General features: G+C 41.4%; 1 protein-coding gene across 3 annotated transcripts in view; it reads left to right on the forward strand.

Annotated features, from left to right (window-relative positions):
• Positions 1–16,610, forward strand: part of traf3ip1 (TNF receptor-associated factor 3 interacting protein 1) — an 84,868-nt gene that overhangs the window by 63,342 nt on the left and 4,916 nt on the right. For all 3 annotated transcript variants that reach the window (XM_055638480.1, XM_055638478.1, XM_055638479.1), the window contains 2 exons: positions 35–71; positions 863–939. In XM_055638480.1, coding sequence (XP_055494455.1) covers positions 35–71; positions 863–939 — 114 coding nt within the window. The remainder of the gene's footprint in view (positions 1–34; positions 72–862; positions 940–16,610) is intronic.

The raw sequence follows: 16,610 nt of genomic DNA on the forward strand, positions 1-16,610 counted from the left end.
GGTTGGATTTTTTTAAATCTGCTTTCTTTTCTAGGTGGCAGCAATGGAACTGCAAGACAATGAAGACCATGGTATGTGTTGCTAATGCATGCTCCTAATATAATAATTCACTACTTTTGAGTTCATTAGTGATGTCATGTTGAAACCCTTAATATGCTTTCAGCATTGTGCAAATGTTCACTGTATTCAAATGAAATGATAGAGAACGTAAGTTTACTGTTATGTTTGTTGAACAATTAAATGGTGTGGATGGAAAGTTGTACATAAAACTGCTGGATTTAGTAGGTGCAAATTTGGTTGTGGGTTTTCAGTGTAGGCTGATAAATGGTCATTTGAGAGATTTAATAACTTAAGTTGGAAATTGATAAAGGCTATAGAGAAAGACAGGAAAATAATTAAGAAAAGGGTGTTCCAATGTTGACCTTTACTTTGAGCTAGAATGCAAAAGGTAGAAGTTACGTTACAACTGTATAGGACTTTGGATGATCTGCATCTTGTGTATAATTCATTTATGGCACCACGTCTCGGGAAGAATATACTGATCTTGTGAATGTATTGATCAGCGCAGATTCGTCTAAATGACACCAAAAATGTTAAATTGTGAAAACTTGCTTTGAATGTAGGTGTTAAAGAGATAATTTATTTGGGGAAGTTAATTTACATGTATCATAATTTCATCAACCCTTACTTAGCCCGAAGATGTGCTTCCAGATTGTTCTGCAAAAGTGCTTAGATCTAACTAAACTTTCTTTTGTTCTGGGTTTCTCAATTAGAGGAGATCAATTATTTCCATCAAGTTTTGCAAGGATTTTAAATTTTAGTTGTTATCACACACCCAATGACAAATCTGTTTTTATGGCAGGTGGACTTGTCAAGAAGATTTTGGAAACTAAGAAAGATTATGAATCTTCAAAGTCTGTCACAAAACACAAAGATCAGGTAAAGGAACATTGTTCTGCAATTGTTGTTCTGGCTAGTTTATAATTTGGTATAACCACTTAAATAATTAAATGCGGCAAATTATTACATTGGTTTTGATGGAAAATCATCTTTATTCTGTTCCCTTTTGTGCTTTAGCTGCGATTATTGCTGCAATTATTTCTGCAATTTACAATACTATTGTTTTCTCCTTTTACCCCATAACCACCCTATCTACTGACGCATAGCCCCCAACTTGCAGTCACATCTAGAGTAGGGGGGGGGGGGGGGGGGGGGGGGGGGGGGGGGGGTAGAGAGTGAGGGCAGAGAGAGAAGGGGCAGCAGAGAGAGAGAGAGACACAGAGACAGGGGCAGAGGGAGGGGGGTGGAGAGGAAGATAGGGGGGTGGAGAGGAGGGGAGAGAGAGAGAGCCACTGCATTTTTGGTCCGATATTAAAGTCGGTGCATGTTAATTTACAAGTTATTGGACTGTTCTATAATGGAGTGTTGTTGCTTATCTACATGGAAAAAATCCATCTTGTGGGCAGCAATTTAAGAGCAGATGTTCTGTTAGCAGATGTGGAGAGGAGGATAAGAGAGGGTGGGTGAGGGAGGAGGGGAGGAGAGAGAGAAGGTGAGAGAGAGGGGGTGCTGAGAGGGGGGATAGGTGGGGAGCAGGGAGGAGGAGGAGGGAAGAGTGTAGGTGGTGTGGAGGGGAATTTCTAACCTTTATGCTACTCCAGATGAGGATAATTGTCCTTTGTTTACATGACACATATGAGCTCCTATAAAGAATAACTTTTCACAAATGATGCTAATTTCAGTTTATGCTCCAGTTACTATGTGCTTGATAAAGATAAACATTAAATCCAATTGATGTAATTCTTCCTATTTGTGTCTATTTTCGGTTTAAACCAGCATCTACCGTTCCTTCTTACACATCTCTTTCTATTTGAAGGTTGCTTTATTAGAAATATTCCATTGTTTCAATGGAGAAATACTAATTTTCAACTGGGGCAAAAAAACTTGTGGATTTTTGTGCTCTTTCCTGTGCAGCACATTGACAAGATAACTTAAATGAAAATCTCAAGACAAATGCTATCCCAATTATACTGTTTAATAAGATTGCTCATTTATGCTTTAGGTCTGGAAAAATATGTGATCGTGTGACTTCTTTAATTTTCTGGTTTTCAAGCCACTGCATTTTTGTGGTCAGATATTAAAGTCGGTGCATGTTAATTTACAAGTTATTGCCATTTTATACACATTTTTTATTCTTACTGTTCTATAATGTCCTCTTTGTAGTGTTGTTGCTTATCTACATGGAAAAAATCCATCTTGTGGACAGCAAGTTAGAATGCTTTTGAGCCAAAAGAGCAGACGTTCTGTTAGCAGATGTCCTCTGCTAATGTGTTCTATATCATAAATCTGATCTAAATCTGTTTTTTTGCATCTGATAGTGTCCTGATTGTGGTTATGCAGAGAAAATAAGCCATGCAGGAAGTGATGGTCCTCTGAAATTGTTTCGGTTGTACTATGCATAACCTATTAAGACAGATATTTTGATGCCCAGCAATGTTCTTCTTAAATTAACTCCATCATTTTGACACAGGGTCAAAATAAAGAGAATTGGTGCAACATTAATTTGTTTTACTAATTGTCAATTTAACAGTTTAAAAATTATTTTCTGCTTTTATTATCTATCTATATTACTAAAAGTCTGTTCTTGACCGGTTTTGGCCATCTGTGCTGCGATTTCTGAGAGATCGCCGCCACCTACACCGTCATTTTTGGCCACCTTGCTCAGAGCCCCCCTCCGCCGTATGTGTGCCGAGGATCTTTCCTGTTGATGAAAAATTACAGAGATATTAATGTTTTTACAAAATTCCCCATTCTCTCTGCTGCCCCCGCTGGAGGCAGGGGAAGGGACTATAAAACCAGGAAGTGGTGTGCCTCAATTAGTCTCTGCAAGCTGGAGCTCTGTCAATTAGTCTCTGTCACTCTGAATGACACTGAACAAATGTCTACAGCGCTGTGAGTACCCTTAAGTTGGTTTGAAAATGAAAATATAGTTAGTTTGAAGTAAAAAAACACTGCCTGCAAATGGTTGTTTGGATTGAATTAAAAAGGTGCGCTCTCTCTCTCTCTCTCTCCCCCTCCCCCCCCCCCCCCCTCCCCCCCCCCCTCCCCCTCCCCCCCCCCCCCTCCCCCTCTCTCCCTCTCTCTCTCCCTCTCTCTCCTCTCCCTCTCTCTCTCTCCTCTCTCTCTCCCCTCCACCCCTGATACTACATAGTGACAGTTTCATTCTCATGATGGATTTTGCTTTGCATCCATACAGATAAGGTTTGCTATTTTTGGAGAAGGTCAGATATTATTTTTATCTGATGTAAGCTCTTAGCTTTTCTCATTTTCTCAGTAATGTGCAGGTGATCCTCTAGATGATGCTGTTGTTAAAGGGAGTAAGATATTCACTTATAAAATCCAAAGTTAACAAAGTACCTCAAGGCATAAGAAGAACAATAAATTGATAATTTAGGTATCTTAAATATTCCAAGACCATAAAACTAGGGAAAAAATTATAAATTTTAAACAAAATTGCTTCCAAGTATTACTGTTGGCTGGTGGGAATTTAGATGTATAATTTCTGTTATTTTTCAAACAACGACATCCAACAACTACTAAATAAGCCTGAAGCCATTCTTACCAGAACTGTTGTACATCTGAAACTGAACAAAGAAAAATAAAACTAAATTATGGTCTAGAAATGTGTTCTCACAATGCTGATAACAAAATGTGCAGTGGTTGAAAAGATGCTTAATCTGAAGTCAAGTACTAATGTCATTTTTGGGTTGCTTGCCATCTTGTGGGAAATTGGAACCTCTTCTTTCCAGATGGAGTTTTCATGAACAAGGTCATGGTCACCTTTGTCTTTTAGTCTTGGTACAATTCCAAGCTGAATCTGCTGATTTATGCTACATTTCCACAATTGTTCAAAATTGTATTAGGGAGGTCACCTGAACTCCATACTCTGGAGAGAAGATTTCAACTACTTTTTATTCTGCCCACAGGAGTAGGTAGAGTACGATGATGGTTTGTTCCTATTGTAAGGTTCCACAAAATGTAAGCCTAAAGAGACTGCAATTTGGGGAAAACCTGGCTGTAGTCCTGTAGCGTCGCTATGGCTTTCTTGCATGAAGAACATGCCCCCTATGGGTACTGTTCTCAACCAGTTTATCCAGGTATCCCTGAGGACTTGGGAGCACAATTGTTTCAATCTTGCATCCATGCTTTAAGTTCCAGTACTTTGAGATAGCTGAAAGAGTGCTGCTTTTAATGTGTAGCTATCCATTCAATCACTTGCTTCAGAGTTTGTAGCTACAAGGTCAGGTGCTGGCAGCTGCAAAATCATGCAATAGATGAATAGAACAACCATTAAAATTTAGCTTGGATGAAGAACATATAGGAAACCTGGCAATGCTATTTGGAGGCCATAAAGGAAGATAAGAATCTTTCTGGAACTTACAAAAGCAGCTTCTGGGGACACAAGTGTATTTATTTGCTTTTATTCTTAAAACTAGGGAAGGAATTTCTGCTTAATGTTTCCATTTTCTTTTAAATGTTTGCATTCAGTTTTAAAGTACTCTTCTAAACCTTAAATCATGTATCGTGTTACCTGGCTACAAACATTTAGTTCAATATTCATTACTCAACCAGTACCTAAAATGCTCTTTATCACATCTCTCTTTGAGGGAGCATACTTTGTGTGATTCGCATACTTTAGTAGTGATTACAGCAGTTGAAAAATACTCAGGGGACTTCCTGAGATCCAGAAGGGTGCTCTATAAATGAGTCTTTCCTGAAAGGACACCCATCCAATTCTCATTTGCTTGGCTAAACTAGTGCTCATATTGAACAACTCCTTAATTTCCATGCATCTTCTTCAAATTAAAGGTATAAACTGTGGAATCTCGAATCAGTCCAAGCTATGCCCATCTTTTTACTCTTGCCTACTAGATAGAGCAAGGTTTGAGCTCCCATGGGCCTCATCTTCTACCCCACCAGTCACTGAATTCATCTAAATGGATAATTGGATCATCTTTTAGAATTTCTGATATTTCCAACAAGATTCCACCACCAAATTCCCCTCCCCTTTCAGGATTTTGAATGGACCTTCCCTTTTGCCTCAGTGTTCTACTCTTCTGTCCCCAACAACCACTCCCCATCTTACAAGACAATACCAGTTCAATGTTTGACATTTCACCTCTTAACTTCCCACCAGTCCAGGACCCAAACAGTCTTTCCAGTTGAAGTAATGAATCAATTATACTTCGAGTTTACTACATTTAGTATTAACAATATAGACTTCTTTGCATTGGAGAAATCAAATATTATAATCATATAACCATATAACAATTACAGCACGGAAACAGGCCATCTCGGCCCTACAAGTCCGTGCCGAACAACTTTTTTCCCTTAGTCCCACCTGCCTGCACTCATACCATAACCCTCCATTCCCTTCTCATCCATATGCCTATCCAATTTATTTTTAAATGATACCAACGAACCTGCCTCCACCACTTCCACTGGAAGCTCATTCCACACCGCTACCACTCTCTGAGTAAAGAAGTTCCCCCTCATGTTACCCCTAAACTTCTGTCCCTTAATTCTGAAGTCATGTCCTCTTGTTTGAATCTTCCCTATTCTCAAAGGGAAAAGCTGGTCCACATCAACTCTGTCTCCCTCTCATCATTTTAAAGACCTCTATCAAGTCCCCCCTTAACCTTCTGTGCTCCAGAGAATAAATACCTAACTTATTCAACCTTTCTCTGTAACTTAGTTGTTGAAACCCAGGCAACATTCTAGTAAATCTCCTCTGTACTCTCTCTATTTTGTTGACATCCTTCCTATAATTGGGCGACCAAAATTGTACACCATACTCCAGATTTGGTCTCACCAATGCCTTATACAATTTTAACATTACATCCCAGCTTCTATACTCAATGCTCTGATTTATAAAGGCTAGCATACCAAAAGCTTTCTTTACCACCCTATCTATATGAGATTCCACCTTCAAGGAACTATGCACGGTTATTCCCAGATCCCTCTGTTCAACTGTATTCTTCAATTCCCTACCATTTACCATGTACGTCCTATTTTTTTTGATTGTGGTGAACAGTTTTGATGCGCCTGCATTAAGCTGCAGAGACAACCCTGAGCGTCCACCTTGCCACTTTAATATTCTATCCCACTCCTATTCTGAGTTATCAATGGTCTCCTGCACTTATAACAAGGCCCACTGCATGCCTGAAGAACAGTCCATCTGTCTGGGCATCTTCTGGAGTTAGTGATGAATTCTACCACTTCAGGTGCTTGCTTTCTCCCTCTTTTTTCTGAACTGGTTATTTCTGCTCTTTTGCCCCTGTCCCACTTAGGAAACTGAACGGAAACCTCTGGAGACTTTGCGCCACACCCAAGGTTTCCGTGCGGTTCCCGGAAGTTCCCGGAGGTTTTTGTCAGTCTCCCTAATGGTCGAAAGTGGTTTCCTCTTCTTCTATGTACCGGCGATTATTTCAACAAATTCAAAACCGGCCGTGACTAAAAATAGGTTGCCGTTTTAAAAATCGATAATTTTTTAGTCGACGCCGGCTGCGATGCTAGTTGAAGGTGGTTGCCGGAGGTTGCAGGTAGTGGAAGGTAAGACCTCTCTGGTGGAATAAAACTAGGTGGAAAAAAAGGTCTTACCTTCCACATACCTCTGTCTCATCTGGAAGAGCTGATGGTGTCCTTGAATGTCATGAAGGAGGAGTTATAGTAGGTATGTTACAAAACCTACCTGAATCGTCATTGGGAATCTGCCCAAAGCCATGTCCGCGATTTTGGCGCTGTTTGGAGGGGGCGGGTTTAAAACGCGATTTTTACTAGGCTGTTCTAATCGCAGATGTTCAGCCTAGTAAATCATTAACGAAAAATCGCTGCAAGACCCGGTCGCAAAAGGTATTATTAGTTTTATAGGCCTCGAATAATAGTTATAATAATTTTAAAATCACTCTCTCACTCCGCAACCTCTCGCAGCCCCAGGGTTTTATAAAGCAAACAATTAAAGGTATGTACCTTATTTTTACATTAAATGGGGCGTGTATATAACCCTGTATATAAAGTTTTCTATAGCGAGTAGTTCATTTTGGGCTTTTTATATCCCGCAGTATTTTTCTCGGCATTTGAGGGCACTAATCCAGCGCGATGTGAACGTTCTAAACCAGCGCGTTCACAGGAACCCACTAGAAAGCCGATTTAAATGGGCATTTATTTACAGCAATTGAACACTAAATTCCTTCCATTTGGCCTATAAATTAATGTAAATTAGATATAAAAATCATGTTATATTGTGAATTATTTGTGAATAATCTTTGGACACTTAGGCTATTTAAGAAATGGATAGATGTTTATATCTAGTAATTGAATTTTGATTAAACATGATTTTCTTTTTTAGTATTTACTATTTGTTTTAGCGTTTAACTTTATAATCTCTACCTTTTTTTCTAAAATTGAAAAATTGAGGAAAAACAACGTGTACAGAGTTGCTTATTGGTTGCAGTCTGAGGAGTATGATGATGCTACTGATTATGATATGCCAATGTACCAGCTAGCAGCTGATCTTCTCCATAAAGACTTGGTCTTTTGCTAGAAATTGTAATTTATTTACCTATCCATAACTGACTTACAGCATATTATACAATAATATTAAAGTTCTGATCTTGAGAATATCACATTTTTGAATTTTCAAGGCAGTCTGGTTGTTTATTACCATTTCTGTCACATCGGTCAATTTTGTAATTAGCTACAATTAGGTAATTAGCTAATTATATGCTTTAATTTCATGTCATCCAAGTAAGATTGTTTTATATTTTTTCAGAATGCTTCAATCTATGATAGGTGAAAATTTCATTCAGTTCTCTTAATTCTTAAGAAAGTTACGGGCTTTTGACTATCCAAGATCACAGCTTTTTTGTAATGTCCATTGAAAATCAATAGGGAACAAGATGCTAATTTCCGAGTATGAAAATGGCCATAACTTTTTTAATACTTGAGATATGAAAGTGAATTTGGTGTCAAATTAAACTTGTTGTTATGCTTTATCTGATGGGATAAAGTGCAGACTTGATTTTTAAAATCTCAAAATTTTGTAACATTGCTAGTTATAGGGGACACATGTTACACCTCCTGTGGTTGCAGGGGAAAGTACTTGGGGAAGGGGTGGTTTGAGTGGGAAGGGATGAATGAACCAAAGAGTTGTGGATAGAGTAGTCTCTGGGGAAGACAGAGAGAGTTGAGGGTGGGAAGATGTGACTGGTGGTGGGATCTTGTTGAAAGAGGTGGAAATGATGGGGAATGATGTTGAGGCTGGTGGTGTGAAAGGTGAGGACAGGGGATTTTCTATTTTTGTTCCATCTGGGAGAAGGGGGGATCGAGGACAGACATATGGGACAGAGAAAAGATGTGGATGAGGAATCCATCAATCGAATAGCAGGAGTGCAACCACATTTATTTTGGAAAGAGGATATCTCAGATGTCCAAAAATGGAAGATTTGCCATCTTGTGAGCAGATTCAATGAAGATGGAGAAATTGAGAGTAGGGACAGCATCTTTGCAAGACGCAAGGTGGGAGAAGGTGTAGACCAGATAATTGTGGGAGTCAGTGATTAAGAAAGGGGAGAGAGATGTCAGAGATAGTCCAGGTGAATTTGAGGTCAGGGTGAAAGTTTGGTAACTAACCAAGGGATTTGTGTGAGCCACGAGGCATGCCGATGCAATCGTCGATGTAGCCGGGAAAGAGTTGGGGGTTGTTGCCAATGTACATTTGGAACAAGGAATGTTTGACATACCCAGGCATAGCTGGGGCCCATGCAAGTGCCCATGGCTACACATTTAATTTGACGTATGTGAGGGGAATCAAAAGCAAAGTTATCCAGGGTGAGGTTTCTGATTAAAATAGATCCCAATTGTCTTTGACAGAATGCTGTCTCTGATGATGATGATGATGATGACTTATTGTGGACAGCAAATAGTCTAACAGAAGAAAATTATTGATATTTTCAGTTCAAATTGAGTTAAAAATGAACACTTTATTCAAGATTCCACATTCATTTTATGATAACCGAAATCCTCCATTAAATTCCAAAGTTCTGTTAACAGTCTTGCAAATGTAAACGGAGTGTTTGTTTAGTCATTGCAGCTGCCTTGCCAAGATTGTGGGATGAAAGGTCCATCATTGGTGAGATCAAGTAGGTCAGACCTCCATTCTATAATTCGACACCGTCAGTGTATACTGAGGTATGTGTACTACTTTGTTTCCTGAAGGAAATCGCAAACTGCTTTATCTTGCTGACATTGAGGGAGAGCTTGTTGGCTTGGCACCAGGTTATGAAGTTCTCAATCTTCTTCCTGTACTCCATCTCATTAGTATTTCATATCTGGCCCACTATGGTGGTTTTGTCTGCGAGCTTGTAAATTTAATTGCATTGGTGTTTGGCTCCACGGTCATGAGCTAATAAGGAACAATGTATGTTAGGCGGCTGAGATAAGCTCCAATTTTATTGAGTGGCAGAGCAAACACAAGTGGCTGCTTGCTCTGTTATTGCTCCTTGCACCAATATATTTGTGATTTGTCAGTTTATGGAGTCATAGAATGATACAGTGTGGAAACAGGCCCTTCGGCTCAACTTGCCCACTCCGGCCAACATATCCCAGCTACACTAGTCCCACCTGCCTGAGTTTGGTCCATATCTCTCCAAACATGTCCTACCCATGTACCTGTCTAACTGTTTCTTAAACATTGGGATAGTCCCAGCCTCAATTACCTCCTCTGGCAGCTTGTTCCATACACCCACCAACCTTTGTGTGAAAAAGCTACCCCTCAGATTCCTATTAAAGCTTTTCCCCTTCACTTTAAACCTATGTCCTCTGGTCCTCGGTTCACCTACTCTGGGCAAGAGACTCTGCATTTACCCGATCTTATCCTCTCATGATTTTATACACCTCTATAAGATCAGCCCCTCATCCTCCTGTGCTCCAGGGAATAGAGTCCCAGCTTACTCAACCTCTGCCTATAGCTCTGTGGTCCTGGCAACATCTTCGCAAGTAAAATGTGTTATTTTAAGGTACAATAAAAAAAGAAATACAGTATATATTAAGGGTAAAACAGGCAAGAAAACGGTGTAATTTCAAGGTACAATTATCAAAACATGTCTGCATAAAGGGCACCCTGGACCCATCTCTCTTCCTCTTTTTTCAACTTTTTCCTGCCTCATGCCGGGGGAAAATGGTGGGTTAAGGAGACGGTATGCACGAGGAATAAATGGTCTGAAATATTCCTATTTCTTTGTTATACGGAGGAGATATTCTGTGATTTATTTTTACAGGTTGTCTGTCATTGGAATTTAGTGCAGAAAGCCACCCACACACTCCCTATACACTTCGACAGCTTCAAAGCTATTCAATATATTTGTATAAGAATGAGCAAAGAAATACCATGCAACTGAGCCGAAATGCTTTAAAAAAATTGAATAAACTTCAGTCTGGATACTGTCTGCACAGCTATTTGTTTCACTTTTAATACAAATGTGTTCAAGTTCAAGTGAGTTTATTGTCATGTGTCCCTGATAGGACAATGAAATTCTGTCTTGGTGGAATGGGCAGGAGGTAGGTTTCAGGACTGGGTGCACTGGCAGGTTTCCCCAGGGTGTACAAACACAGCTGTACAAACTGTGAGGTTTGCAGAGCTAACTTAGCCAAAGGGATGGAATGGGGTTGGGGGAGGTGCAGGAAGGAAGGACAGAGTGATACGACTTGGCACAAGCAATTCCCATAAGGCAACTCCACCTCCAAATATTAATGGTCTGTTTTCAAAGATTTTATTGGTGGTGCTGATTGGTGTCATGTCATACTCTGCATAGTGATGTGTTTAACCTCAAAATGATTACACAAAATATATACTGTTGACCATAGATAAGTTTGAAATGGAATGGAAAACCCTCCATGGATTGCTTCTTTCCATAAGATAAAATGTGCAACTGAGGTCCAACATTAACATAATGACATTGTTCTTACCTGCCATGTATAATTCAATTGCTGTTGAAGAGGTCATTTGGATCACTTTAAGAAAAATGTGTTAAGGTTGTAATTTCAAGGAATGTTGTTCATGGATTTTTAATGTTATGTGCAAAGCCTGCAATTATTGTTTATTCCCTATTAACCCTTGAGAAGATGGTGGTGAGCCATCACTGCACTCTTTCAGATGTGGTATTTATGTGGCTGATCCATTGCAATTCATGGTGAAGACCAGGATATTAATCATGAAGGACTTGACATTGGTAATGTTGTTGAATGTCAAGGGGAGATGATTACATTTTCTCTATTGTTGGAGTAGAACATTGCTTGGCATTTTTGTGGCATTATTATTCCTTGTCAATTATCAGTCCATGGTTGCCTACCTCTCACTGCATGCAGGTATGCACAGCTTCACTTGCTGAGCTTTTGTAAAGAATTGTACATTGCTCAATTGTCAGAGCATCTCCACTTCTGATGATGGAGGGAAGATTATTGGCAAAGTGGTTGAAGATGGTTGGCCTAAGATACTAACATGAAGAATTCCTGCTGCAGAGACCTGTGGCTGGGATTATTAATCTCCAACAACTACGGCCATCTTCCTCTGTGTGAGTTATGATGCCCATTGACTTCAGTTTTACGACGTCTCCTTGATGCCGCATTTGATCAAACTCTGGCGAGGTCAATGTGGCCGAAATTCCTAAGCCATTTCAGGTAATATTGTAAGAGTTTCAGGGCTAGATGTGGAGTGGCATATCAGCGACACCAGGTAATGATGGTGGATTTTCTCTCTTGGTTGACATTACTGAAACTAGGTGGTTTATACAATGTTCCATTGGTTTCTTTGGATCATTATTGCTAGGACTGGCTGTTCCAAATTTTAGATGATTTACTGAACTGAAATTCCTGAGTGTGGATGGATCTGAGCTATTCATCTGCACATCCAAATTGCTGAATTCTTTCCCCATAACTCAACTATTGTGCCTCTGTTACACCCAAGATCTACTTCCATATTCTAGCTATTTACCCCCTGTCCTCATCATGCCTCTACTTAGGGAATTGGGCAGGGCAAGTGACTGCAGTGTCAGTTCATGATCACTTTGGGATCAGCAATCACAGTTCAAGGCATATTCAGTAAGTTTGCAGATGACACCAAAATAGGTGATATCAGGAAGATAGTTATCAAGAGCTACAGTGGAATCTTGATCTTTTGGGAAAATGGGCCTGGTAATGTCAAATGGAGTTTAATTCATCTTTACCACTATCTACCCATGAGACCACTTCCAGGAACTGTGTAATTGTACTCCAAGATTCCCTTGGTCTACAATACTCCCCAGGGCCCTATCATTTATTGTGAAGGTCTTTACTTGGTATGACTTTCCAAAATGCAACACCTTGTGCTTATCTGAATTGAACTCCTCAGCTATGAGTTTATCCATACTATCCTCTTGTTCTTACCTCATTAGCACATGGCAATGGGAATAATCCAGACATTACTAACATTGAGATCCTGCTCTTTCAGCTTTTACCAAATCCCTATATTCACTTTGCAGGACGTTACCCCCTTTTCCTACCTATGTCATTTTTGCCAATGTGCATAACAAACTTTGGCTGCTCACCCTCTCCATTGAGAATGTTTTGCACTTGTAGCTCAGAGACATCCTGTATCCTGGATGGGTACCAAATCTCCTTCCTCTTCTCCCCTAACTATGAAATCTCCCATCACCATAGCCCAGTCTGATGTCACATTTCCCTGCTGTGCCTCAGAACCAGGTCTCGTGCTAGTGACTGAATGGTGTTCTTGCCCCTCCCTCAACAGTTTCCGAAAGAGTGCCAGATATGCAAAAATGTAATGGTGATAAAGGAAACAGGCCATTGTTAGCTGTGTGCTTGGTGAAAATGGGGAGCCAATGAGACCCATTGGCCTGTTTTCTTTATCATCGTTACTTTTTTCATTTGTTCTATATCTATCTACATCACCATCTCTCGTTTCCCTTTCCCCTGACTCAGTCTGAAGAAGGATCTTGACCCGAAACATCACTTATTAATTTTCTCCAGAGATGCTGTCTGACCCGCTGAGTTACTCCAGCTAATATCTTACATTATTGAAACAATGATTTACAGTGCACTTGGGTCCCTTTTGTGTATTTTGATTAAATTGCACTGAAAAATCTATTGACATTGTTGAATTGGCTGATCAACTGATTTATTCTATTTCTGTTTATCCATTTAACAAAAAAATCCTTTTTCATTTAAGCAATTCAAAACAAAGATTTATAGCTGTATTCTTTATTTTTATGGCTATATTCTTTATTTTTTTAGATGCTGAAAACACCTGTTGTGTATTGGCAGCACTTGCTGTTTTCTATTATGTGTAATTCTGAGATATGATTGATAAATAGCACATTTTGGGCAGATTTACAATAATAAATTAGTTATAGATCATGTAAATTGGGCCCCTGTGGCCCAATTTGTCCATGCTAGTCCCATTTGTCTGTGCCTTGTTTATCTATCTCTATACATAAAACTCTGATTTTGGATGTGTGTGTGTGTGTATTTATTTTTTTGTGTATTATCACATCTTCTTAAAAAACCAACGGGCTAAGGGTACATTTTTTTACATATTCCGGTAGAGATTTTCCTCCTGGAGTCTAAAATCACCTTAACTGAAAAATTCATGGTTTATTTCTCGAGTTATTTACGAAAATGTTCACAAATCCGATAAAACTTTGAAAATAAACGAGATGGTCTCGCTAATGACCGAGGCCTCCCCCATCCCCCTCCCCCCGCTCTCACAATGGGTCAGCTGCGCGTGGCCTGTGCTGTGTTCCACGAGCTGCAAGTGACGTCACTCCCCCTCCGCCAAACTTGCAAGGTTTGACGCCTGCTCCCCCCCCCCCCCCGCTGCTACCCCTGCTCCCCCCCCCCCCCCCCCCCACCCCCACCCCCCGCCAGTGCTACCTGCTGCTCCCCCCCACCCCCCCCCCCCCCCCCCGGTGGTGCTGCCCGCTGCTCCCCCCTGCTTACTCCCCGCTGCCCCCCACCGCTCCCTGCTCCTCCCCGCTGCCCGCTGCTGTTGTGGTTGCTGATATTCAAAATTAACTCAGGCGACGTGGAGAATTCTTCAAGAAGTTCAAACCTTTATTTGCAAATTAAGGTTGGAACACTCAAAGAGCAAATCACTTGAGAGTTCACTCCAAACAAAGAGCTGTCCCTTTTTTGGCATGTTTAACTCTGTATGTCCCACCCCCGGTGCATTTCCATACCCAATCACTTGCAGACATTCCCTTATCGATAACCAATCACTTGCTTTTACTTTTCTCCTCCTTCTCAATTATTTTCCCTCCGTAATTCCTATTTTTAAATCACATGACTCCCCTTTCTTGGGCCCCTTATTTCTCTTAGCTAGGGCTTGATACAGAGTTACAAAGGTCATGTAATTGTCACCACAGATGTACTCTAATGGCTGCAAGAGAATCTTGGGCCTCCATTATCTCTCTGAGTCATCTCAGCTAGGGGTGTTATATAAGGTCATATAAATGTCACAACAGATTTACGTTCGCAGAACCCAAATTCCCCCCCCCCCCCCAAATTTATATAAACAAAAATGTCTTATCACGAATGTGAGCAAGTAAATGTCTTATCTCAACATAAAATTGTATAAAATATAAAGATAATATACTCCTATACTGCTCCCCGTCCCCCTTCTCCCCCCCCCCCCCCCCCCCCTCCTCCCTCTCCCCCTCCTCCTCTCCCCCTCCTCCTCTCCCCCCTCCTCCTCTCCCCCTCTCCTCCTCTCCATCTCCTCTCCCCATCTCCTCTCGCCCCTCTCCCAAGCCCCTCCACTCCCCGTTCCTCTTTCCCACCACCCTCCCCCCCGCTTCTGCCCTCTGCGTCTACCCACTGCCTCTGCCTCCTGCCCTCTGCCTCCTGCCCTCTGCCTCCTGCCCTCTGCCTCCTGCCCTCTGCCTCCTGCCCTCTGCCTCCTGCCCTCTGCCCCCTACTCTCTGCCCCCTCTCTCTCCCTCTCTAGTCGCGCCTGCAAGTTGGAGGTTCTGCTTGAGTGGAATAGTGCGGGGATGGGGTAAAAGGAGCGAATGAATAATATTAATATAATATTAAGGGGGGTGGTTAGTGTGTGTGTGTGGGTGGTTTGTGTGTGTGTGTGTGTGGTTGTGTTAGTGTGTGTGTGAGGGGACGGTACCCAATGGGTTCCACTTGGTCTAGTATATTACTAAAACTCTCATCTTGTGTGTGAGTGAGTTTGCGTGTTTGTGATGCTAGTTGAAGATGGTTGCCGGAGGTTGCAGGTTTATATTTGCTATTGCAGCGTGATCAAGTGAATACAATACTTTTAGTAAAACACAAGTGTTGGAGGAACTCAATGGGTCAGGCAGCATCTGTGGAGGAACGGACTGACAGCATGTAGGGTTGGACCCTTCAGACTGAAGAAGGGTCTGACTTAAAGTTGTCTGTCCATTCCCTACACAGATGCTGTTTGACCCACTTAGTTACTCCAGCACTTTGAGTTTCGCTCAAGATTCCATCTTCTGCAAATCTTTATTTCTCCTTAATACTGCAAGTGTGGCCTCACCAATGTCTTGTAACAACTTCTATACTCAAGTACTGATTTGCAGTTCCTGAGGAACCTTAATTATCTTACCCTGGAAAAAAGTCTGCGTTCATCCAGGTGACTGCCAGCATGCCACCCTTTCTACCTGCAATGCCACTTTCAGAGAGCTATGTACTTGTCCTCTTCGAATCCTCTGCTCTGCAACACTACCCAGGGTCCTACTATTCACCATGATAGTGCTATCTTGGTTTCACTTCCCAAAATGCAACACCTAAAAGGCCTGTCCCACTTAGGCGATTTTTTCAGTGACTCACAGTCATAGCAGGTCGTCGAAAAAGCGGCGACTGGACCCCCCTGCGACAATGTCTATGACAGCCTACCACCTAGTCGACGTCAAGCTACTGACAACCGGCGACCCACGTTGTGACTTAGGACGTCGACCTGCGACAACCTACGACCACCCAGGCGACAACCAAAGTCAACCTACGTCCACCCCCAACAAGCTACAACAAGAAATGACCCTGTCGGCGACAATTGAAGATAACTGAAGACAATTTGGTCACCGGTACCTGTCGCCGGTTGACGTAGGTAGTCGCCAATGGAATTCTCCTAAGTCAGCACCCGGTGACAACCAATGTTACCTGGCGACAACCTGCGTCACCCTGGCGCCAACCTACGACAGCACCTACGACAGGAGAAGACAAGCTACGTCGAGCCCACGGTCGGCAAAAAGTTTTGAACATATTAAAATCCAGCGGCGACCAGAAAAACGTTACGACTCTTTAAGCAACTTGAGGAGACTACTCACGACCATACAGGCGTCACCCCGCGACAATGTGAAAACAGCCTAGTCGCCTGTATTTGCCGAAAAAATCACCTAAGTGGGACAGGGGCATAACACTATTTGAATAATACACTATTTGCCATTCCTGCTATAATTCGTGATAATCAAGTTCACTGTGTACGATACCACCTATTTTAGTGTCATCAAATTCATTTAATTTTCTTTCATTTTT

Source organism: Leucoraja erinacea, chromosome 7, assembly GCF_028641065.1.
Source record: "Leucoraja erinacea ecotype New England chromosome 7, Leri_hhj_1, whole genome shotgun sequence".
In the NCBI taxonomy this organism is placed as follows: Eukaryota; Metazoa; Chordata; class Chondrichthyes; order Rajiformes; family Rajidae; genus Leucoraja; species Leucoraja erinaceus.